The sequence below is a fragment of the Plectropomus leopardus genome, chromosome 6, assembly GCF_008729295.1.
Source record: "Plectropomus leopardus isolate mb chromosome 6, YSFRI_Pleo_2.0, whole genome shotgun sequence".
Taxonomy (NCBI): Eukaryota; Metazoa; Chordata; class Actinopteri; order Perciformes; family Serranidae; genus Plectropomus; species Plectropomus leopardus.
Window position 1 is genome coordinate 14,141,136 of NC_056468.1, and position 24,599 is coordinate 14,165,734.

Genomic DNA, 24,599 nt, shown 5'->3' on the forward strand with positions numbered 1-24,599 from the left:
GCCAATTAAAAAGCCCATCCAAAAAAAAAGTTACTCAGGGACCTTAAGGAGTTTAATGGAATGAACTGAAATTAACGAGAAGATTTTGAGCAGGCAAGCAACTGTAGGTGTTGTAATTGCATTTATTTATTTGGTGTTGGGCCATTTACAGGTCAGCCTCACAGAAGCTGAAACTGAACAAGATGTCCTTTTTTTTTACTACAGACTCAGTATACAGCTTTATCATTCATATTATTTATTATTTAATTATTTTCACCCTGCATTTGAGACAATGTTCTGGAAATTCAGGAGATCAGTGTGTGATCCTGGAAGATGGTTGCATATTAGTGTTTGTGTGTGCGTGTGTAAGAGACAAAAAACATTCATATTTTCATGGCTGATTGGTTGTGTGTATGCTGCTGCTGTGTTAATGGGTGTAGTGGTGTGAAATTGTACATGAGCGCATGTGGCGATACATGGGAGGATTATAATGAAGCTGTGATGATGCAAACCCCAAAGTTTTCACTTTAGTAACCATGGCAACCACATAGCCCTGTGTGGGTAGATCTTTGATGTTAAAGAAAGGGGGTGGTACTGGGGGGGACAGGAGGAAGGCACATGTCAGCGAGCACACACCGACTAGTCCAACTTTAAACGCACAACGTCAAATTTTCTAAAAGCTCCTTAAAACTCTTATTTCCCCCTCTGCCTGTCAGAGTTTCTGTTCTTTTTCACTTTCTGTCACAAGGTCTCTCAACCTTTTTGGCCCATGTTCCCACTTTCCCCATAAGTTGTAACTAATATACTGTGAATTGGACTTTAACAAAACATTTGATTGTCTGTGTTCATGAGATTGTGTGGTTTGGGATAACATCTATCTTTTTGTCTTGCTTTTTTTGATAAAATCTTTTAAAGAGTCAAAATATCAGTGTTATTTTCCACATCTTTGACTGTAAGTTAATGTACAGTATTGTGTGTGATATCTGTAATTTTCATAGTCATATTTTCAGATTTGATAAACACATTTTTACATAAACTTTTAAAAAGTTGGAAAGGTGTTTTTAATAACATTAATGACAGCTGAATCCTATACTGAGCATGCTGGTTCACTGGGATAGCTTACTTGCAAGCTTAATGGAACTGAGCCATCTTTTATGTTATCACTTTCACCTCCTCTTTTCCTACTAAATCAATATGTTGTTTACATTAATTCAGTTGACCCCGTGTGGCCAGAAATTATAAATGCATCTCAGTTTCAGCTCAGGGTAAATCATATTTGGGCTAAGGAAGATGTAGCGCCTCCTAGTGGTAGTAAAAAGACACCGCAGGCATAAAGCAGTTGACCTCCTGCAGGCCTGTTTGGTCTGCATGCTCTTCTTTACTGTTTCAGGTAAGATATTTAGTAAACAATATAGTAGCCTAACTTACTTGCATAAATTGTAGTTCTGCTAAGCCATGCAGCGTTATTCATTATGGTTAATTTTTTCTTTGGGCAGTAAAGTTATTTTGTTGGAAATCATTAGCATGTTAGCTAGCTATGTTGATGACTGTACTAACATCTGTCACCGAGATGCCCAAAAAAAAATGTCCATCAACTAACCAAGCCTTCATCCACACTGGGTGTTGCAGTCCAACAAAACACATCCAGCATGACGAGTATAGTTGCATATAGCTTAATTAAACGCAATTTAGCATATTAAAGTGAATAATTTGTACTGCAGGCTATTGCCAGAGGAGCGATTGTAAACTACCATTTGTCTGTTAAATTTTATTTTAGCACAAAGTATAATGTTGACCATTTACTTAGTATATGAAAAGGAACCAAAACATAAAACACATGAAGAACAGTATTAATTATTGAAGAAACATTTTCTTTTGCTGTTTATTATCAGATGAGCTGAGCTGTTTCAAAAGGAAATGCAGATTAGCATTTGTATTTTAATCCACAAAATTGCATTTAATGTAGGCTAAACTTGTACATAGGATACACCATCTACACTGCAGTACATGTTCCACACATTATAATTTACAGCGTCCACTGGGCTGTGGATGATTATTAACTTGATCATTTTGCTCAGTTCATTCATTTTTTTGCCTCATAAATGTTTTAAAATAGCAAAACAATGCAGCCATAACTTCCCAGAACCCAAGATAATTCAGTTGTCTTGCATTATTTAACCAACAATTCAAAACCCAAAGATATTCACTTTACAATGACTGAAGTAACTGATGGTGTCCAAAAGTCTATTTTATGTTGTGCACAGTTGTAAACCCTTACTGGCTGATCAAGACTAGTATCATTATTCAGCATTACTTATTCATTTACTTAAACATTTTTACACTTAAAACTATTTTATAACTTCCACTCAGTGTAAATGATGAAGTCCTTGTTCACTGGCCAAAGGTTAATCATTGCATCAGTGATTCAATGCAGTAGTGAGGGCTCTCTCTCTGCGGAGTCCCCATGGGGTCATTCTATGTTTGATCAAACTTGTGATTATGTGTTTTTACTCCCACTTTCTCCCTTTCCCCCTCCTTCTCCAGCTCTCACATTGTCCTTCAGGGAATATCTGTCTTGCTTTTTCACTTTCCCCGTCTCTCACTTGCTCAGTAATACAATCTCTCCCTCTCTTTCTTCTCTCTCTCTCTCTCTCACACACACACACACACGCTCGCATACACACTGGAGCTTCTCCCAGGTGGTAAGTGGTTGCTGGTAGCGCCGATGGCAATGTCCCTGGTGTTCAGACACTGTCACCTCTTCTTACTCTGTCTCCCTGTATCTGTCCCGCTATCTCACTTGCTCTCTCTCCCTTAGTGTCTTTCATCTTGTTTTTTTGTCCCAGAATATTTTTCTCATTTTCTTTGGCCAAAAAAGAGCGAGAAACATTTTAGGTTCTCATAGAATAACAAGCATTTTTGGTCTCACGACGCTTGAAGAGATAACTCAAATTTTCACCTTCGTTGACTCCACAACTCCACAGCATGGCATCACCTTAAACACCACTGAAGACTTTGAGTGAGGAGTTTGAGAGCGAGAGGAGAAGACAACCAGTAATGCTGCAGGAAATTGAAAAAGTAGAGGAGATCACAACTGCAGGTTTTATTTGGTATCTTTCTTTTAGTCTCCAAAGGCTCAGGTGGCTTAACTCATGGATTGTGAACCATGTATATCAAAGAGGAAGAGGAGAAAGAAGAAGAACCGTTAAGACAGGCACCCTGCCCTGAAAACAGGAGTGAGATTGTGAATGAAGGCTCGAGGAAGAGGAGAGGGAGGAGATGGAGGTTTAGTGGCTGTGGTATTCAGAGCGCAGTGAGAGAGTGACTTACTGAACAGGGTGTCTGTCTCTGTGTCTCTCAGTCAGCTTAAAGCAGCTCTGCTCTATTCTCAACTCGAGCCCTGCACTCCAGAGACTTCTTCTTTTCTCCTCGTTTTCCTTGTCGGGGAGCTTTTTTTCTTTTTTCCTTTCTCCACCTGTCTTGCTGTCATTTGCTCTTTTTTCCTGCTCTTTCTCTGCCCACTCTGGGAGCTCCTTGTTATTATTTCGTCTCTGTTTTGAAGCCCCTTTCACCCGGATCTGAATATTGTACCCTCCAACCCCCTCCCTCCCTCTCTCTTTCCCTTGCCTTGTTCGCCGGTTTCTCTCTCTCTCTCTCTCTGTCTCTGTGAGGAGGGAGAACAGCATCAACGGCCGAGCCACAGTAACAGCACATGCAACAGGGTGCAGACAGCACCTTCTGTTTCGCCACCTCTCCTCCCTGACTCTCATCCCTCCCAGAGGGAGCCTGCAGGGAAAAAAAGAAGAGCACAGGAGTGCAGCCGAGCAGGTGGAGATCTTTTGTCCTACTTTTTTTCATCAAAAGACCAGAAGAGGGAAAAACTAGAAGAGGGGAGAAAGGAGTTGGAGATTTCTCTTGCAACATTTAAAGTAAGAGGGAAGGCATAAAGAAAGAAGAAAGACACAGACTCAGTGACTCAGGCTTGTTCAGGAGGCAGCAGAGTTGAGAGTGAAGTGAAGATGCCACCTGTGGCACCAGTTTGATCAAAGAACAACCTCCTTGACTCAGTGTGGGCGCCTCGCTTCCCACATCTTTTTGACCACTTTTACTTTTTTTAAACACAAATGGCTTCCAAGAAGAAGTGGGCTGAGCGGAGGGAGGTGCGCAGGGAGCGTCCCTTCTCCACCCGGGATGATTCATCTGTTGCGTCCGGGACATCTGGGCCGGGGCGTCCCACCACCAGGGGGCGCTTCTCAGAGTCGTGGAAGAGGCTGAGCTCCAGAGGGGGGTCCACCAAGAGGGGGGTGCTCAACTCCCAGCAGCCACCGGTAAGATGTTTCGAGGATACACAGGCCCCCTCTACATGTTCCCCCAAAGATTAATCAATGACCCGGGTGCTGGCGGGAAATAGGACAGGAAAGGCTGCTGTCGAGATAGCACCCTGCCTGGGAGCGAGTTCAGCAGCAGTGAGGGGTTAGGAAGTTAATGGGGTAGAGAAATTTGGAAGTCTAACTTGTTGGTTAACTTACCAGTTCAGTAAAAGTGTTTAAAATCCTCAATGGATTATTCACGCTGCGGTGCCGCCTGCTAATAGTGACGAAGCATGTTGCATTCACCCAAAGTCAGACGGTTTTTGCTTCATTGCAGTTGTTTTTAGCTTTACACAGTCTTCCATCCCCTGTTACCTTGGAAACGAGGTACTGCGGACAGAAAAAAACATTGTACTTATTTCTGGGTTTGTTGTATACATACTATGTATACACTACATACTATATACTAGTGTTGTCACAGTACTGACATTTTTAACTTTGTTGTTCCTCTCATACCTCGAAAAATATCTACCCCACTTTCTATACAACGGGAAAAAATGACATTAAGGGCATACAATTTAAAGTTTTTATTACAGGATAAATATACAAAGGCCACATACTGAATCAACTTGAAGTCCCACTAACAACAATTATCACTTCCGGGGTAGACAGCTCGCAGTTGATTTGAATTGTCGAGATATGTAAAATCAGAAAAACCTGTTCATTTCTGACAGATTTACGGTTAAACATGGTGGTCTGACGTGTCTGACATTTCCACTGTGCTTTTCTATGCATTGTGTTGCTTCACTAGCATCGTTGATAAAGTTAATTAACCAGCACAGAGGCTAATGTTAAGCTGTTTACTGCTGTGGGCAGGGCTGCAGCATAACGTACTTTAGCCATCTAAATTGACCCACCTAAAAAAAACAAATATCAGTTAGATGTACACTACTGTATATTTGTAATATCTTTTTAACCTTACCAGTGAAGGCAGCCTTAGACCAGCAACTCCTTTGTTCAGCAAAGTAATATTTCTGTTTTTGTCAATAGAGTCTTGAGGCTTTGAGATAACATCTTAAGTTTTCTGTCAGAGAGGGCCATTTTTTCGACAAGGCAAAGTGGTATTAAATGTTCTAAATTTAGTATATTTAATTAATTATTGTATTTAATTTTTTTACATTGGCCTTTTTTAGGTGGCTTAAATCTAACCAAGTGAGGCTGCATTTGCTCAGCACTGCTTCATTTAATGTCAGTGATGTGGGGGTTTTCTACCCAAACGTTATTGTAAACAAACATCGTGATTTGGTTGATACCATGACAACTTTTCTTCTGTCTTGGTTAGTAGCAGAGAACAGCAGAATTACTATACCGCTGTTATACCGTTACCGACAGAATGACTGCTGGTACTGGTAAAATGAGTATTGAAACAGTTTCAGATACTCAGTATCGCTATGTATTGATATTTTTCACGACACAACTGAATACAAAAAATATAAATTAAACTTGACTACATAAGCTGCTACTTGTTTGAAACTTTTGAGATAATGCTAGGTAATCAATGCTAGTCACCTACTGGAGCATCCAAACACATTATCCAAACACATTATATGTCAAAGACTGTGGCAATTATGGTGTCTGTGCTCTCTGTAGATAATGAGTAAATTGACCAAATGGCCAGTCTGTCAAAAACCCTCAACACCCCATATCCAGTGGGAAAAAAGACAAAAACTGTAGCATGCAATAGTGATTCAACCTTTCAGATAACTACCTGGTGTATAAACCAAAGACGAGACAATCCTGTAGAGAGATGTGTGCAAATTAGTTGTCTTTAAAAAAGGCAGCTATCTGTTTTATGACTTTATAATCCAATGCATTATGAGCAATGTATAAGTGGCTTAGATATTAACATCTTTATAGATGCAGTATTTATTAAAAGGTGGAATGATGATGATGATCAATGAAGACTCGACAAAGCTGTTGCTAATATCAAGAAATGTAAGATTCTTGGGGATTATTATAAACATTAATTAAATAACACAAATTTTACATCAGCGTAATAGAACAGCCGATAGCTTAAAGGCTGTCAGTGACTTTGGCAGATTTCTCCCGTCAAGCTATTGTGCATGATGCAGAGTCTCATGTAGTAGTACTGTAGTATTGTAGTAGTTCAAGGACACCTTGAAAGACTGGAAGAGAAACATCCATCTGCCAAAATTGTGAATGATACACCTGAATACCCCATACAACTGTTAGTATTAAGTTAAACTAAGTTTGTAAATTAAGTTTGTTTGTTGGTAAATTAAGTTTTAAGATTGTTGCAGTGGGAAAAATTGTGAGAATGTGAAAGAGAAACCACTGACTTTTTGGAAATCAAACTTTGTCTTCATATTTGTTGCCCTCTTCTTTTGTTATTTCATATTTTTTTTTATCTCCCGCACCTGCTTCAAGGTGTTGCAGATGCTTGTAGTTTTTTAAAATCAGTGGTTACTTTATGTCTTTTGGCAACATCTTTCACGCTAGTGGGGGAAAAAAAAATTCCAGAGGGATCCGGGGTACCATCCACTCTATTTTTGAAATGTAGAACTTCACTGATGTTTATGAATCAAGGTCAGAATAACTAAAAGCTGGCTGCTAGCTGGTGCTCATGGACCATCATACTCAGCCGATCTGTGGGGTGATATTTGGCAGAGATATCTGAGCTGGGAGATGTGTGGGAGACAGAGATATGCACGGTTGAAGATACCAGATCCATTTCTGGCTTTTCAGTTGTGCCCCAGTAACCAGGGCTGGTTTGTATTGCACACATGTTCTGTTGTGAAAATATTAGAGGAAGTGTTTTTTTAAGGCATTACTACAGTGAGGTAGTGGGCTGTCAGACAGTTTGATCACAGATGTAAAGAGGGACTATGTAAACGTAAAGAAGAAGATTTTTGAAAAGTGAATCAGCATAGAAAAAGTTTGTGTGTGCTCTTGTCTGTCTTCTGCGCTGTGTATGTGTGTGTGTGTGTGTGTGTGTGTGTGTGTTTGTGTGTTTAAGCTTGATCCTCTGGGATTTATGTTGCTTAGATATGAACCACAACAGTGAGTGATACTGCCACAACACCTCTGCTTGTCTCAACTCATTGGACACTTTGAATCATTAGTCAGTTGTAATGGCCAGTTGTGTGTGTGCGTTTGTGTGTGTGCATGTTACTGAGTGAGTAAGTGATCCTGTGTGTGACTAACTGTCAGAGAGTGAAGGATAGAAATTGGGAGAGAAAGTGAGTAAGAGAATTACTCCACAGGCCCTTTGAGAATCCAATACTCAGTTATAGTGCTGAGAGAGTGAAAGACGAGAGGGATCAGAGGCCAGGACAGATAGGGACAGATAGGGACAGATAGGGACAGATAGGGACAGATAGGGAAAATGAAAGAGAGCAGCTTTAAGAGACTTCAACACTGTGGATATACGTTTGTCTGGGTTTTACTGTAGGGAAGTAAATCTATTCATCTCTCACATCTATTTGCATTTCGTCATCTGCAGACAAACAAATAATAAAATCAGATATTGGAAGTTGTATCCAGTGATTCACATTATTTTTATGCCTCTTTACCTGCGATAGCCGAGACTGAAGGCATTATGTTTTTGGGTCATCGGTCTGCCCGTCCATCCAGCGCATTCTTTTGAAACTGATATCTCAACAATGCCTCAAGGAAATCTCTTCAAATTTTGCGTAAACATTCATTTAGACTCAATGATGAGCCCATTAGATGTTGATGGTCAAAGATCAAGGTTACTGTGACCTTATCAGTCTGTTCCTCAAATTTGGTACAAATGTTCGAGTGGACTCAAGGATGAGCTGATTAGATTTTAGTGGTCAAAAATCACATCGACCCTGAATTTGACGCGATACCTCAGGATCACCTTGAGAAAATTCTTTTAAATTTCCTTCAAATACTGTTACTGCAGTGCCAGAAGCATATGTTTGCATGATATGTTTTGCACACAGCAACTATTTAGCTGAACACTAGTCTGGCTGGTACATTGTTTGCATTGGAGTTTGAGGTGTTTTCTTGTTATGCATGGCTCAAAAGAAGTACTGTGTGAAGCTGGAGGAGGCGTGGTGATGTAGAAGAAAAAGTTGTGACTAAATATTTTCGACAGGTTTTGATAAATATCACATCAAGTGCTTATCTGTGATTTTGAATCAGTGTCACCATTTATCTGAATTTACAGGTTTAGTAGATCTTTACGCACCTGTGTGGTATTTCCACCTAGTGAACGCTGCTTCTTTTCAGTTTGTGAGCCTGTTGAGTCAGTGGAAATCAAATGTGTGGTAAAGCGTGTGTTTCAGTTTGTGTCATGCTTCTGTCTTCATTGTCTCATGAATGCCCTGCAGTTCATGAAGCCATCTGTGGATCACGGAGGCCTTCTGTTCAGTATAGCTCGAGTAGCGAGAGAAATCCCCTGTCCCTTTTACAGCAAGACAAAATGTTTTTTTTTTAGGTTAAAATTGCGTATTTAATGCGCTAGTTTTTCTGCTTCACTGTGTGTGTGTGTGTGTGTGTGTGTGTGTGTGTCTGTGCATGCATTTCTTTCAGTGTGTTCAGCAGTATGTCATGTGGACTCTCCCTGGGAGAATATGGCAATTTGAGATAGGATGGTGGTGTCAAAGCCTTATAGCTGCAACAATCGCTCTGATGCTTTTGGCTGTAATGAGTCTCATCTTGTGTCACAGTGGGACTACAGTGGTCTTGAAAACAGACATTTTGCCAACTGGGATCACCACTGGGTTCAGAGCATGACTTTCCTCATTGGTCTTTAGTCGCTCTGATTAGGCTCATTGTTGCTCACTATGTGTTTGTCACTGTGAGTTGTCTCTCACATTGAGAAGAAGAAATAACCAATTAAAACTTGAACCAAACTGCATAATCATTTACACAACAACTTGTACACATGTGCCATCAATCAAAAGTGAAACAGCCATAAAATGGCAAAATGCTGATCTGTCAAAGAATCTTTCAGTATCTCACGATTTGATTTGATTTCGAATCTTGGGGTCACAATTCGATTCAGAATTGATTTCTGATTCAAAATATAGGAGGTGTAATTACAGGATCTACTCCAGTCTGTTTTGCCAGTGGCATATTATGTTATGAAAGCAAAGTGTGTATAAAATTATGGAGGTTTTATTATGTACAAGCCTTTTTGTTGTAGAAGTGTTGGGAATCAGAAAGTGAAAAAATAAACATTGTAATTATTATATTTCAAAAAATTGACACACTTAAAAAAAAAGTCCCACCATTTTTTTTTTGCAGTTGTTTTGTGTATCCCATTACCTGTGCCATTCTGCAAAGCAGCTCCTATCTGTGATGATGCAGAGGGCCACATCACACTCCTGACACTTCAGAGAGGGCCCTGACTCTCCTGCCTGCTCTGCCTGCAGTCAACACAGAGTTTACATCCATATGAGGCCCTGCTGCTTGTTAGACTGTCTCCTGATTTACCCTTGTTATTATTATTATTATTATTAGGGGCTACCAGAGTTTATACTAACGCATGAGGCGCTACCAATAACACAGAGCGATAGATACAGGTGGATTAGACCAATCACAGTGCAGTTTGAACCAGATGACGTATAGCATACGTAAGCGGATACGAAGCGTCGGCTCGTCTTCCGATTGGTGGACAACATTAAAACAACCTCTGACCTCTCTCCAAAGGAATCATGGGAAACCAGTATGGCGTTTAGCATAGACGCTAATGTATGTTTATCATCGAAATATAGATAAAATATGGACGTACGACACCCAATATCGGATCCATTATTACGGATTTATTGAAAAAGGGTCCCGTAAAAACAGCGGAACTCCCAGGCTGCATACTGAGGCTTCTGAAAGAGCTACGATGCGTCGGACTCATCCCTCTGACCGGCACAGCTTTCACTGCAGAGACAAGTAAGACGATCCGACAAACGGTCTCAAAATTACTAAGACTTTTCTAAATGATACACTTTTTTAGAGGGTTAAGAATAGACTATATTTAGTAAATATAATCTTTTATCGATGTTTAGGATTTTTGAATCGATTCTGAATCGTTAAAAACGAGAATCGAGATTCTAATGTGAATCGATTTTCCCTCACTCCTAGTAAGCAAGCTAAAAGCTCCAGTAAAGGGAGGATGTGCCTGTGCCCCAGTATCACATGAGAATATGACGGTGTTGGTATCAAAAACATTGAAATAATCCATCTGAAGGACTGTTCTGTATCTAATAATGTTGCTCTGGGTGACTGAACAATATTGCTCCTGAAATGAATTCATGAATCCGTTTAGCCACTTAAATGTGCCTATTTGACATGTCGTCTTTGCATCAGTCACTAAATGTCCAACAGCGAGTTGCATGTTTGTTGAAGCAGCTATAATCAGTAGAATGTTTCAAATGATAATTTGAAAACCAAGTGACAATGTGAAAGGGCTCACTTGTATCCATTATTGCACGTTTAATGATTCTTACATAGAAGGACACTTTGTTAATGCTCTTATGCTATTATGCATGTCTCTAAAACGTTATCTAACCAAATTATTATATATTATAATTAGAGTACAGACATAACCAGCTCTCTGTCTGATCTCTGATCTCTCTTCATGCACAATACATATATGCATAATGATCTAATAAGGCCACTAGGTACCACTGATTTGTCACTGCTTCATTGCAAGAAAATGGGTCGGTTTGTTTTAGGTTTTTTTAATTGAAAATTCAATTTGTTCTTTTTGAAACTCCTGTACCCTAGAGAGATGAAACCTAAAATGTGTGAATGCTTGTATCAGATTGTCATTACAATGAACCCAAGTGTGATATTGCTTCATGAAGCAGAGGCCGGAGAGAAGCAAAGAGTTGCAACAGTTCCTATGGAAACGGTGCATGGTTCAGCAATTTGTGTTGTCTTTAAAAGGGATGCTTTTAGAAGAACTATCAGCGGCTCACACATTCAAATGTGTTTTCTGTGAGTTATAGCAGGTAATCAGGCATTTGTGCTTTTGCTGCCTTGGTAGCACAATCAGCCGAAAACAACTTTTCAACACATTTCATTCCTGAAAAACCAGAAAGGTTCAGAGGCATGTTGGATGCCTGGAAATTATCACTCACATTGCAAAGCTCAAATTTGTAATTTCAAATTGACAATTTGATCATGACAGGGAGTTATTTTCAAAATTAGAATAAAGTTTATTACAATGCTCAAACAAATGATTTAGCTCCAGTTGCTTCTTCTCACATGCAGTGGCAAAACGAACATCAAAAAACAGCTGCCATGCAGCTGTACAACCTCAGATGCATCCAAACATTATTGTGTCATGAAATATTTTGAGATGCATTCAGTGGTAAAGGGGGAGAGTAGTGTGAAGAGCACATTTCCCTGTGGTTTCCCCAACCTCATACTGCTTTGTGTGTCAAAAACAGCAACATTCATTTACAGGTGAAGTTACACCGTGTTTCAGTTGTTGGTCAGTTAAGGTGTTGCATTGTGTAGTGTCGTTCCATATTGACTGCCTCGTCTACTGATCTGTTTGTATGCGAGGTTTTTTCGGGGACCAGTGGTATTTGGGAGTGATTGTGGACTGTGCAGACAGTAAAGTGAGACACTGTGTTTGCCAGGTGATTCCTTTTTTGTTACAGAAATACATATTAACAATAACCCACAGCCTCAGTCTGTGTTGATTTACTTCATAAGAGGGGTTGACCTGCCAACTCTCTTGTAATAACGGAGAGTTTAGAAATAGGGCTGTTGCTGTCAGGACTGAAAACTAGTTTCTTTGCTAATTGCTATTTTCATTTTTGCCTTGCGTTATTCCTGTGGGTGCAGGCAGCAAGAATTGTTAGTGATTTTCACATTTTTTTGTTTCTGTTTTAGGAAAAAGCCATTTGTTGATTCGGTCCAGTCTGCTAGAGTCAAAGTGAGCCAGCCAGCAGGATGAACATGCATATGCAACAAATGAGGCTTCAAGTCCAATGTTGTGTTCACAGTGGACGGAAAAAGACACAAAAAAACTTTGACTGACAAACAAGGACACAGTCCTAAACATTGGCAGTATCAAATTGATTATGAAAAAAATCACGCCTGTTGCTTGACTTGGTTGGCCAAGCTCAAAAGTTGTGTATCTCCTCGCCATGCCTTAAAGAGTTGAGACTATTTTACGTGCGTCTAAAAACTACTAGAGAAATGGGATTTGTGGCGCAACAGAGTAGTGCATGACAGGGGCGCCATAGCAGAGTAAAAGTATGCTTTTACTGGCGACGTGTTTTGCTGGAGGCGTGTCGTGGTGTGATTGGGGCTTTACAACATGTTCTCATACAGAGGCAGGATCTCATGATAAATCAACATGCCATGATACTTGGTCTCAAAGTGGCCTGCACCCGTGGTACAAAGTGTGGCACAGCCTGATTTGGGTAGTAATGGTTCAAATAAGCAGAAGTACTGCTACTTTCCTTCACTGATTTGTTTATTGAATTCATTATTCTTGCAAGGAATCAATTTCCATTTATTATTCAGTGTTCTCTGTATACCTTTGGGTAAATGCCCAATTGCTCAGGATTATTTTTCTTATTTTTCTACTCTGTCCTCTGAAATGCACATTTAAGTAACTGCGACCACAGACATGCACTGCTATCGCTTGACTATACTTAGTATCCACCGAAGATACTGTCTGCAGTTTGCAGTAGGTTTTTCCCCCTCATTATCTCATGAATAATGTCCAGTATTTGAGAAAAGACGCAAATAAAAATTTAAAAAAGAAAAGAAAGCTTTGAATGCTTCAAAACCAGTATCTTCTCCAAACGCTATTTTTCTCTTTCTTGCTAAACCAAATATAAACAACTGTGAAGCCTCGGCTGCATCTGTGCTTGCATACATTTCCATCCAGCTCTGTCTCGCCTGCTCCAAGGTTGAAATTGAAGAGTGGTACTGTACCAACTTTCCCAACAGCCTTTTCACACAGAGTTCTCCAGGTCGTGTCTTTGGCAGCACGTAGAATATGACAGTGTGGTTCTTCTGCAAAGACAGTATGGTTTAAGGATGAAAAATAGGCCCACATGGTTGCCTTTGCTGCCTGAATGCTACTGAATGACTGTAGGTGAGGCTAGCTGTCTCCCCTGTAGCTGGGCTTTTTCTGCATAGCTGGATTCATATTTGTGAGTTTCAGAGCTGCTTTATGTTTATGTTTTGCAGCGTAGCCATGATCCTTTGCCTTTCTATCATTTGCATTTTCAGATGCTATCTATCTACATTACTGTAAATATAATCTGATGCCAACATATTACCTAAAAATTCAAAACTATGAGGGTCATACTAAACATATTTTACAACTTTATTTCGCAAATTCTTGCTGCTATGCTGACAGTGCTTCTAGGGCCCCATGTGGTTTTTACTGTGAAAGACTTACGGATTAAGAGTTCATTGAGCGCACACTTATGTATCTTAGCCTTATTAAACAGGATGACAAACAACAGCCAGTTTACAGATATATGTGGGCGATGAGGCTAAGATAGTGTAAAACCAAGCGTGAGGAAGGATGGCCTCCACAGATGGTCTGGTGATGGCTTTTGCTTGAATCCTACTGACACTATTATTATTACAGAAAAAAAATGTGAAAGAAAAACGGTGTATTGTTCTGTTAACACCCTCTGGTTTCCTACCAGACCTTTTTTTTTTCTTTTTGTTTCATTTTTGGCTAAACTTGCTTTAATTTTCACTGGGCCTGCTAGCAGAATTCTTACTTTCATTGTGGTAAAATACACTGAAAGTCCCATTGACAATCAGCATTCACCTTTCTTTTAAATGTTGTGCTCTTTAAATCCACCATGTGGAAATCTGTGACGTTGGTGACTCTAGTGGTAATATCAGAAATGGCACTTTCACACTGCTATCTAACTCTCTCCTTTGGCCTGTCTGTTCACTCTCGCAAGATGCAATGCACATGATTGGACACTGCGCAGCAGGGTGACAGCTCTTTTTTTGTCCCTGTCAGAGCACTGCAGACTCTGAAGAATCTGTAGGCGTGTGCATCTATGAAATGAAAAAAAACCTCCACTTTCCAGGATGTTAGAAGTGCTGCATGAACGCTACGTTGAAGGGCTCGAGGCGGCTACAGGTCGTGGTACAGAATTCCACGAGGAGATGAAATATGATCTTGGAAGTCCTGTTTAAGCATCCATTAAGTTTAAAAGCTTGTCAGATCCAGTGCTCTCATTAAAATAAATGAGCAGGCTGTGTTTTTTCAAGTAGTGTTAATGTCGTTTGGATCATAATCTTACTATTAAAAAATTGATTGACTTCATTGCACAAAAATCCTGGGCGTCAGTTAGTCTGCTTATCCACAGACAAAGTGTTTGTTTAATGAGCTACAGGAGTCAGTTTGTACTCAGTAAATATTGATTTCTCCTTTCCCCTGAAGAGATGAACCAAAATCACTTATACACAAACAGTATGGATTCATGTCCTCTTATAGAAGGTAAAAGAAAAAAAAAACAAAATGACAATCATCCTTGATCCTGCTACATCTTTGGAGTTGAAGGTTGAGTTGAGTATTTAGAGAGAACGGTACTTTATTCCCTATCCTGTAGTCTGATGTTGTCACTTAGAGAAGATATAATTTTTACTAGTCTTGGGCAGTATTTTTTATTTTTTTTCAAACCTTCATGCCTTTCTTAAATTTCGGCGGGGTATACGATATATGGTGATATTTATGTCAACAAACAAAAGCCCTCCAAAAAACCCAACTGGTGCTGGAACGCTGCTTTATGATGAAAACTGTAATATTTATAAGTTATTAGTGGATTATAAAGAAAAATAAAATACAGCAGTCAGCTCAGCAGAGGTGAACAGATATTTATCATTAATTGTGGCAAATCTTCATGATGGCGGTGACAAACTGTCCTAAAAAGGATACCACTTTGCCCATCTGGCAGTCTACAGTTCATGTGGTCGATAAATTACAATTCATTCATTTTTATGTGCCCAATGAACGCCATTAGTGCCATCACAAATCTGCGCCCTGCTGTTGGAATGAACGAGGAAGGAGCTTTTAAATCACAATGTTAAACGGCTCGTTGGTTGATGACTGACAGCCACTATGGCCCAATCCTGACATAACCCCTATTCAGTTTTGTCAAAATGACAAACGTCAACGGAAACGTCATGCCAGCTTGATTGTTGTTGGGTTTGTGTATCTGTATTCAGACTCTGTGATTATGAGTGGATGAGTGTTTCTGAAATTCCGACAGACTAAAGGGGCTTTCACACCGCCGCACAGTAATCGCCCTGACAACCTCTGCAAGAGCGTTCCCCCAAAAGTGTTTTTAGAAGTGGTTGCTGCCGCCATGGTCAGTGGCTGTGATTCCAGGCAGGTGCTCCGGTCAATACTGCCAGAAGTACAAGCTGGCTTATAATTGCCCGCTGCTGCAGGACATCAGAAACCTCTGAAATGACCAAAGATGTCTATATATTATGACAATTTACCAGTCTTCTGAAGCTTGGTGGAAATGTTATCCCAGGACCAGTTTCTCTTTTGTTCATCCTCACAAGTTGCTGGTGCTGTGTTGAACAACTCCATCCTGTCTTCTTTCTGCTCTATAATGCCTGCCATCCGGTTTGACCGGCAAAACCCAGGCAGCAATCACCAAAAGTTCATTACTGTGAACTCATTGCAGCAGAGCAAAAAACTGCGTGTGCACGTGGGCGGCGAACACTTCATACCCCGACCGCGCCTTTCAAAACTGCCTCCCCTTTGCCGCCTTCCCCTCATTGAAATGACTGGAGGCGGTGAGTTACCGTGCAGCGCTATGAAAGCCCCTTGAAATGTCATTTAGCATCAATTTCAGGAATCAGCTCTTTCCAGTTAAAATTGTATTCTCATCATATTAATGAATTAAGATCAACTTAATCGTTTTGAATCATTATGTAGCTCATAAAAAAATAATGTTTATCAAAGTCAAAAGACTTCACCCATTATTTCAATGTGTCAGAAACATATTTAATCATCGACATTGCAAATACTCTGCTCCTATAGTATATGATCAGTATCTGGATCAACAGAAACCAAATATTAAATTACTCTGATTAGGGCCAAACAAACTTGATTTGGACATCCTTATCCCCTGTATCTGCCAATTAGAGCTGTACTAATTTAGACTGTGACAGTTGTGTTTTTCATTGCGTTTAATTAAGTTATTGTTAAATACACATTCATACACGTTATTTTCTTATGGAGTCTTTGATAGTAATTCACAGGCAATGGTGTGGGTGGAATAATACCCATGGTGCATTGTAAATCTTCAGCCTATCGTAATACAGCTCATACTAATTAAAGAGAAATGAAATAGCAAAGGGAAGCAGACAGATGAGAGAGCCATCTGGAGAAAGGTTAGGTAGTGGTAGGGGAGGAGGCCAGAGGAGCACAGACAGATGTGTGAAAAAAACGTGAACATATCCATTCTCACAGTGCCCTGTAAGCAAAGCACCACATAAAGCAATGAGCAAAAGCAGCAAAACAAAAAAGTCAGGCTGCCAAAAACATTGGCTTTCTTTCATTTATGAGTGAGCAGTCATTAATTGCTCTCTCTCAGTAACTTTCATGCAGCTCCTGAGACCTTTCATTTCACTTTCTGTGGAGCTGAGTCATAAACCTGAGGCAGGGCTGCTGGCATGCCGACACAGCTAAGTCCTCAACATTTTAATCTGCTTAACACACGTTTCAGTGGCAGACTGGTAGTACAAATAAGCTGGTTATTTGATGGCGGTGATGGTGTGAGGTAGTGTGTGTTTGTGGAGGGTGTTGACTGACATCCTTAGCAACAGTAGCTCGGAAACAGCTCGAAGTATCGTGTAGTTTGCTTAAGCAGTGAACGCGGTGGGAGGTGTTAGATGGTGGGGGAGCGTGCTGAGGAGATGAAGCATCTTTTGGGAGGATGAAAGGACTTATTTGTATGCGACTGTTTGTGAGACAGAGGAGAGTGAGTGCGTGATACAGATGGAGCTTAAAGTGCGAGAGGATTGAGGAGGCAGGATAATTTTGAGAAAGGTGTTACGAATAAAAGTGGTACATTTTATCTATCACTTTCTCTCGCACACAGACACAGTGGGGTGTAGCATGACCCCCCCTTTTTTTGTTGAAGCCAAACTAAGGAGATCTTCTCCCTAGATACTATTCAGAGAGAGGATGTGTATGGTGAACTTTTCAGGGGGGATAGAAAGGGCAAAATGAACTCTGGCGATGAAAAGGGAAAGGGAGGGATAGGAACGCAAGAAGACAGGTTTGATAAGGTCGCATGGCAAACTTTTGTTGCTGTGGCAATGATTCCCCCGCTCACCTTGCTGAGGTAATGACCACAGACGACCTGACAGACTTTATCTGTGTGTGTGTGTGATTAAGTGATGTGGAAACATGGAGTGCCTGATGGAGGGCGTATCCTGACCTTAAAAACACTCATCGCCATCGCTGCAGTTTGACTCCAGTTGACTCTGCAGCCCGCCAAGTTCCACTGAACTATTAGTGAGTTTGCCCGACTGTCTGCCGAAATGACTAAAGATAGATAAAAGGCGCTGACAGATTTTTGTAGATGAAATACCACAACCTACATCACGAAGAGCTTCTCGTTTTTCAGTCTTGAAAATGCCAGACAAGAACACGTGCGTCTGTGTCAGAAAACATGTAACCATCACAATTCTAGATTTAATTTGGCTTTTATTTATCACCTCTTCTTTCTCTCGCTTTCATTTTTACCGATCTGTGGATCCATTCACCCTCCCTCTCTTTTCTCTCCATGAGATTTAGGAAGAGGCAGAGGTATTATGACAGCTCCATAATCCTTTCTCTCTGCAAGGCTTTTGGATCGTTCGTTGAAGTGAACTGTAAAAGTACACTGTGAGGGGCTAATGAATTGCACTGAAAAACTCTTTTCATTATATCACTCTGATTGAAGTATGCCACTGTCCTTAAGTTAGCTCTGTCCACGCTGTGCTCCTTGCCTTCGAGGCCAGTGCACTAATTCTGAGTGGCAGGGATGTAGAAGTGAAATCACTTGTTTGCGCACACTTTTGTGCCAAAGTGAAAGAAACAGCGAAATCCGCTCAACCTGGACCGCAGGATTAAAAAACAGTGAGGATGTCTTATCTTCAACACAGCTCTTTGGATGACACACACACACACATAGTATGCACACTTATTGTACACACACAGAAACATGAACATTTAGAGGAAACGAAGGGTGTGTTCTGAATCACTATTTCTTTTTGTTTTTAGTACGTACTTCTCTGTCATAGAAAAGTTTTGCTTCAGCAGAAGTGGCCATGGAGTCGAAAAAATAGAAAAATATAGCAAAAAAGTATCAAGGATTTGAGGAGCTACTGGCTGCTGCGTCTACATGCGCTGCCGTCTAACACGGCACCCTGAACTTTGACCCTCTTGCTCATGCATGCGTTACCATGGTAACCAAAGAAAACATAACTCACCGACCGTATATTACTAAGATTAGCCTGGATATGCTTTTCTGTATTATAGTTTAGTTTACTGATAATCTCTTATTATTTTGTTCGCTTAAATGATTGATGTGTAAAACAATTAAATTCGTCTCCTCGTCATCAGTCACTTAAATGCACCGTCATCCGTCACTGCGGCTTCTGTCAGCTGTCAATCAGCTGTCATCTGTTTTTGACTCAGTCAATGTGACATGTCTCCCGCTGCATAGAGAATTGTAGGTCAGAGTCTCCAGAAAAGCATGCTGGCTTGCGTTCTGCAAAATCTGAGCGGATGTAGTAGAACATCCTGGTATTTTTGGCATACAGCATCTTAAATCCTCTGATATGGTAGTGTGGGCATTAGAACGCACAGCAAATCACATCATAAATGATCAGAGGATGTAAAGTGTTCTCAGATTGCTAAATTACTAAAAATAATTAAAGAAATCTTTGTTCATTATCACCAACGTAGTATGGAGTAAACATGTATTTATGCACACAGAGCATGGTGACTTTCTAAAGCAATACATAGCCTCTTACAAAAGAACATGATATGAGTTGCTCCCCTTATGGATTTGTCAGATTAGTGGCACGGGTCCTGATCAAAGCTTTTTTAAACCCTCCTCTAAGCAGCATCGCTCTGAATTCCTTCTGCTAATTTATCCTCACTCAGACAGAAGAGAGGAGCAGAAATGTAGAGAGAGGCACAGACAGATACGTTTCAGATATGTTCGGTCGTGCCTCAGCCAAAACAGCTTCCATTAGGCAGTTCACATTAGATTAGAGCTGTTTTGTATGCAGAGATGATACATTTTGGTCCTTAATGTCCTTCACTCCCGTAGCTTTTTTTTCTGCAGATTTTGGTGCTATGTGTTGATGTCATGAACAAGGCTTTGATTATGCCATGTCTCCTGGACACAGAGTTACACGTGGACCCTGTTTATACCTGGTATTATCATGCGTTTTGGTGATCCGAACACTAGAAAACAGCCGAGACACGTTGTCGTTCACACCTGTGTGTCTCATGTGTCTCCGGCTGTCCACTTGTGTTCAGATTTTGTTACTGCTAGAAGGTCAGATGATCTAGTAGTTATTACATCCGCCCTCTCACTAGCTGTGTGCTAGTCACATTACTAGTTGTACTCAAAACAAATGGAGATATCACGGTCAACAGAATTCAGTCTGTCTCTTTTCAGAGACAAAAACGATGGACAGTCACGCAACACTTCGTCCAACTCGTAATAAAATGGGCAAGTTATAGAGCGTTAACGTGCTGTCACCAAAACAACCACCACATCCTGCATTGATGATGATGTCCCTGTTGGAGACGTCTCAGGGGACGTTAGCCTTTACGCTGCAAAAGGAAAGTGGTCAAATGTGTCCCAGACCACCTCGGCAAGTACTAAAATTATTGGATCAGGATCAGATTTGTGTCGCCTTGCTGCTTGTGATTGGATCACCCAAGACACATGTTAATACCAGATGTTAGCAGGCTGTTGTTTTTTTTTTTTTTTAAAGTCAGAGCGGTAGACCAGTGGTTCCCAACTGGTGGGTTGCGTTCCAAAACTGGGTCCTGGGTCTATTCTAAAATTCCCTTAAAAAGTTTTAACCAAAAAAAAAAGAAATCACTGACATTTTTAAAGAAAACATGCCTTCCAAACCTGTGGGCCTGTTGGTTTGGAGTGCATGTCTTCTTTAAAAAATGTTAGTGACTTTGTCTCTTTGCACTATTTTCACAGTATGTTTTTGTTTAATTGTGTTTTAAGCCCACATGTTCTTTACATTTTGTCAAATAGAATTGAATATTTGGCCATTTCTCTTATGTTTGGACTTTGAACTAATGACTAAGGAAAAATCTGGACCCAGTGTCTTGACCATTTGGGAACCATTGCTCTAGATTATTCTTTTTTTGCTTTACACTTTAGTACGGAATAGCATTACTCAGGGTTTATTCCCCAAAATTGTTCTGACATTGGCAGAGTCTCTCTTTACTTCAGATGAGGCGGCTTGCCTCCATTGTAGTATTCTGTGGGAAACCTTGGTATTTTTACAGAAATTATCAATATTTCATGAGTAGAAAGCAGTCAGCAGACTGTGTTTACACCTGGCCTTCCTCAAACCTGTGGCCAAACCTAGAATAAGAAAACCCTATAGTAGGGCGCTCTGTCTTTTTTTATGCAAATGTAGATATTCGTATTTATGTAAATTTAGTAAAAATAGATCTGTTGATCTAAAACCCGTGTTGCACCCTGTCTTTGAACTGTGGCTTTGAAGCTCTTGTGTGTGATGCCATGAGCTCTGGGCTTCAAGGCGAAAGTGTGTCCTCGGATGGGTTGCCTTGTGTAGCGGTGTGGCAGTAATGATTGCCATAAAAGCCATTATCAGGGGCCCTGGGGCCACCGGTCTGTGGGTCGAGCTTTATTACACCGACCCGCAAGATGGTAATTACACTTTGTCTACGTTGCTACAGCAACATGGAGGTTCTCAACGGCTAATGCAGAATTTATGTCAGGGGATTTTGGCATTTTGCTTTCATGCACACCACTGCAGGCAGGCGTTCTGTATATATGTGTGTGTGTGAGTGTGTGTGTGTGTGTGTGTGTGTGTGCGCATCGGTTTTTGTCGTAGTGCATTTGTGTGACGCCTTCTCAGTGGGGGCTCATTTCAGAGATGCAGGGACAAATGGAGGAGATTGACCCATTAGTTATACCATCCACTATTTCACCTCACTGGTTCTATCCACTCAGCGGAGCACTGAGGCCTGGGTTTTTAGGACAACCCAGAAACACTCCTAAACACAAGCTATGTCAAACACTCTGTAGCGCGGAGCTTTCGGATACAACTAGCCTGAACTAGCCCGATCCAAACTCTGCCGTCTTGGCCAGAGGGACATTATCTCATCAAAATCGCAGGAGCCTTATGGCTTGTGCTCGCCTTACATAAGCTCATATTGGCTTGCTCAGAATTAGTCTAGTGAAATGGGCCTTTTTTAATATATAAAGGTAGAAATGTGATGAATAAAATTATATTCTTCACCCAAGCCTCTGAAAATCTTTCAGGCTGTGAGAGTTTCACTGAAAGTTTCTCAACTTGATCCTGGATTGAATTAATGAATCAAAAGTCTAGCAAAGCCACACAGAGTGTTGGAGAATGAGGCTTTAGGTTTTAAGACGAAAGTCTCCTTCTGCAGTATTGGGGTGAAATGAGTGACTGTTCATTATAGTGGCTTCTGACACTGAGCCATGTCTGCATTGCTCTGTTGACTCAGAAGATTAGATCGGCAAGCACTAAAGCTAATCTGGCATTTATAGATTTCTGTGTGTGTGTGTGTGTGTGTTTGCTGAATTTCTCCATTGAGCACTGGGCTGACAAGGACTTGGGGGCTTCAGGTATTACTAGATGGGCACTGCTCTGATCTCCTGTCGAAAGAGAGGGAGAGAGATGGGGGGCACTGGCACATTATCTTTAGTATGAAACGACAGATGCAGATTGAATACCCTCCTCCCTGTGCAATTGGGGTACATATTTGCTTGTACATATTTTTTAAAAAATATATATATTTTTCTAGACTGTTGAGTTGTTGGCACCTTGTAACTTTATATTACTATTTTTGCACCTTGATTTCTTATTATACTTTCTTATTTTACTATTATATTGTTCTTTTGCTGCTTATCCTGTACCTAATGGTAGCTGTAACACTGCAGATTTCCCCACTGTGGGATTAATAAAGGATTATCTTATCTTTTTTTTAATTTAAACAGAGGTTCGACTTCCATATTGCTACGCCCTTTATTCTGTACTTTATTATAAATTGAAATTATCTGAAACTACTATGATTGTGGGTTAACCAAGTTGCAAAAGAAGACTGTGGATGAAATCTCCTCCAATCTCAGAGGACATGAAATAACACTGTTGTGTCGTAGACTGAGGTGTGGCGAAAAAGTGAAGTTTTTAAAAAAAAAAAAAAAACTATTTAAAACTTGTGATCAACAAAAGCAATGGGCAACAAATGCATTAAGCTAATGATTGCATGTGGTCTTCAGCATTCTATGCAAAAGCAAATACAGATGCACTGGCTTTTGTCTTCTGCATCACCTCTAGTGAGTGCAAGCATTGTAACCCTCAAGTCCAAACCATAAAGATGGACAACATGACAGCTCCCCAAAAGTGAAGCTAAAACCTCTCGATTGCCCTCTGGTGGCTGGCTGCAGTACAGGTTATAAACCCTGCCCCCTCCATATTAGCAGACGGGACATGAGCCAAACTACAATGATGGTTTCTGACATTTTAAGTAGATCTTAGTATTTTTCCCCCGGATAATTTGGTTTTGATTAGTTATTTCAAGCTAAAAAATAAAAAGATCTCTCACCATCGGTTGGGCGAGTGGTTTGGCAGAACTGGATACATAGATCTCTGCTGTGCAGACTCTGGCTTACATCTGGCTGTATATGGGAGATTTTGGCTTTTTTTTTTTTTTTTTTTTACATTAGAAGTGGACAAATGTTGTCCATCTTTATATACAGTCTCTGGGCCTAACTTGAGTGTTATTTTGTTAAGTGAAGTGCAGTTGGTCTGATTTCTTTCTTTTTAGAAAGAATTTCTTCCTCTGGCAACAATAACTCTACCATAGGCAATATAACCTCTGCAATGCAGCAATTTTGGGGCCAATATTATTTTCCCCCTGAGGCACAGCATATGTGGACATTGCATTATGTCTTCCATTGTAAAGAAGTTGACACTTCCTGCCGGGCCCCGCAACCTCCCTCACCTGCTGTCTTTTGTGAAATGTCTATTACTGTAGATGTGAAAGACTATGAAAGACTAGAATGTCCCAAAATTAAAAAAAAAAAAAAAAACTAAATTCATATCATTGGTTCAAAGAAATTTAAATGCTCAACAGTCATGCAACATCATTTTTGCCACTGGTATTAACACAGTTTGAAAAAAAAGGCCGTATGGATTCAAAGGTCATACTGTACTGTATCATCTAAACTACCCTGGTAGACAGTTAATGTTTTGTTAAACACAAAACATAATCTCTTTCCCAGCCTCATTTCTGCAGAGATTCAGATGAAAAACTTAATGTCAGAGCCTGAACCGCTTCAGCTGCTTTAATGCAGCAACATTATGCAAAAAAGCAATTCCGTGCTGGCGTCCAACATCGATACGCATGAAATGAGTAGGCTATACCACAATGTTTATCGTAAATGGCTGTGTCCATTCATTTGTCTCTTTCATGCCCTCTCTGTTTCCCTCTTGTCTTTCATTTTTCCCTGTTTCCTTTCCCCGTCTTCTTCACTCTTTGCCTTTGTTCTCTTCTCTCTAATTCTGCCCTCAGTCAGTATCAGACTGGTGTGTCTTAGCGAGACTGCAGAGATGTTCTCTTGTCAGGGATCGTTGTCACACCTCTGCTTCATCGGACAGAAAATGGAAACACTAAAAACTCTTCCCCAACTGTACCTCGTGAGAAACTGTAGCCATATTAAACCTGGGCCAGACTTTGTTTTATTTTTGTATATCACTGAATGATGTTTTTTTTTTTAACAGCCTTGTAGTTTAGTCTAAAGGGATAAACTCCCAGAAAACAAAAACGTTAGTAATTTATAGATACAGATTTACATATATAGAGATAAAATGCCTTACATAGGTCCGTGTTGTATTTAACTGGTGTGATTTTAGTCATAATTGAGCTTTATTACACTAAAAGCTGGTAAAGTAGGTTTAGATGAAAACTTGATGGTAATGCTTTTACAGACACACAAAAACAGCTGATAGATTGTGACTTTCTGTAGGGTTAATTGTAATTTCTTTTGCTTT

At 40.3% G+C, this 24,599-nt stretch overlaps 1 protein-coding gene across 1 annotated transcript in view; it reads left to right on the top strand.

The window, feature by feature from the left end:
- Nucleotides 1–4,103: 4,103 nt before the first annotated feature.
- The window catches only part of trpm3 (transient receptor potential cation channel, subfamily M, member 3), a 159,550-nt gene continuing 139,054 nt past the window's right edge, over nucleotides 4,104–24,599 (top strand). The window contains exon 1 of the mRNA XM_042487953.1: nucleotides 4,104–4,307. Within this exon, the coding sequence (XP_042343887.1) occupies nucleotides 4,104–4,307 (204 nt within the window). The remainder of the gene's footprint in view (nucleotides 4,308–24,599) is intronic.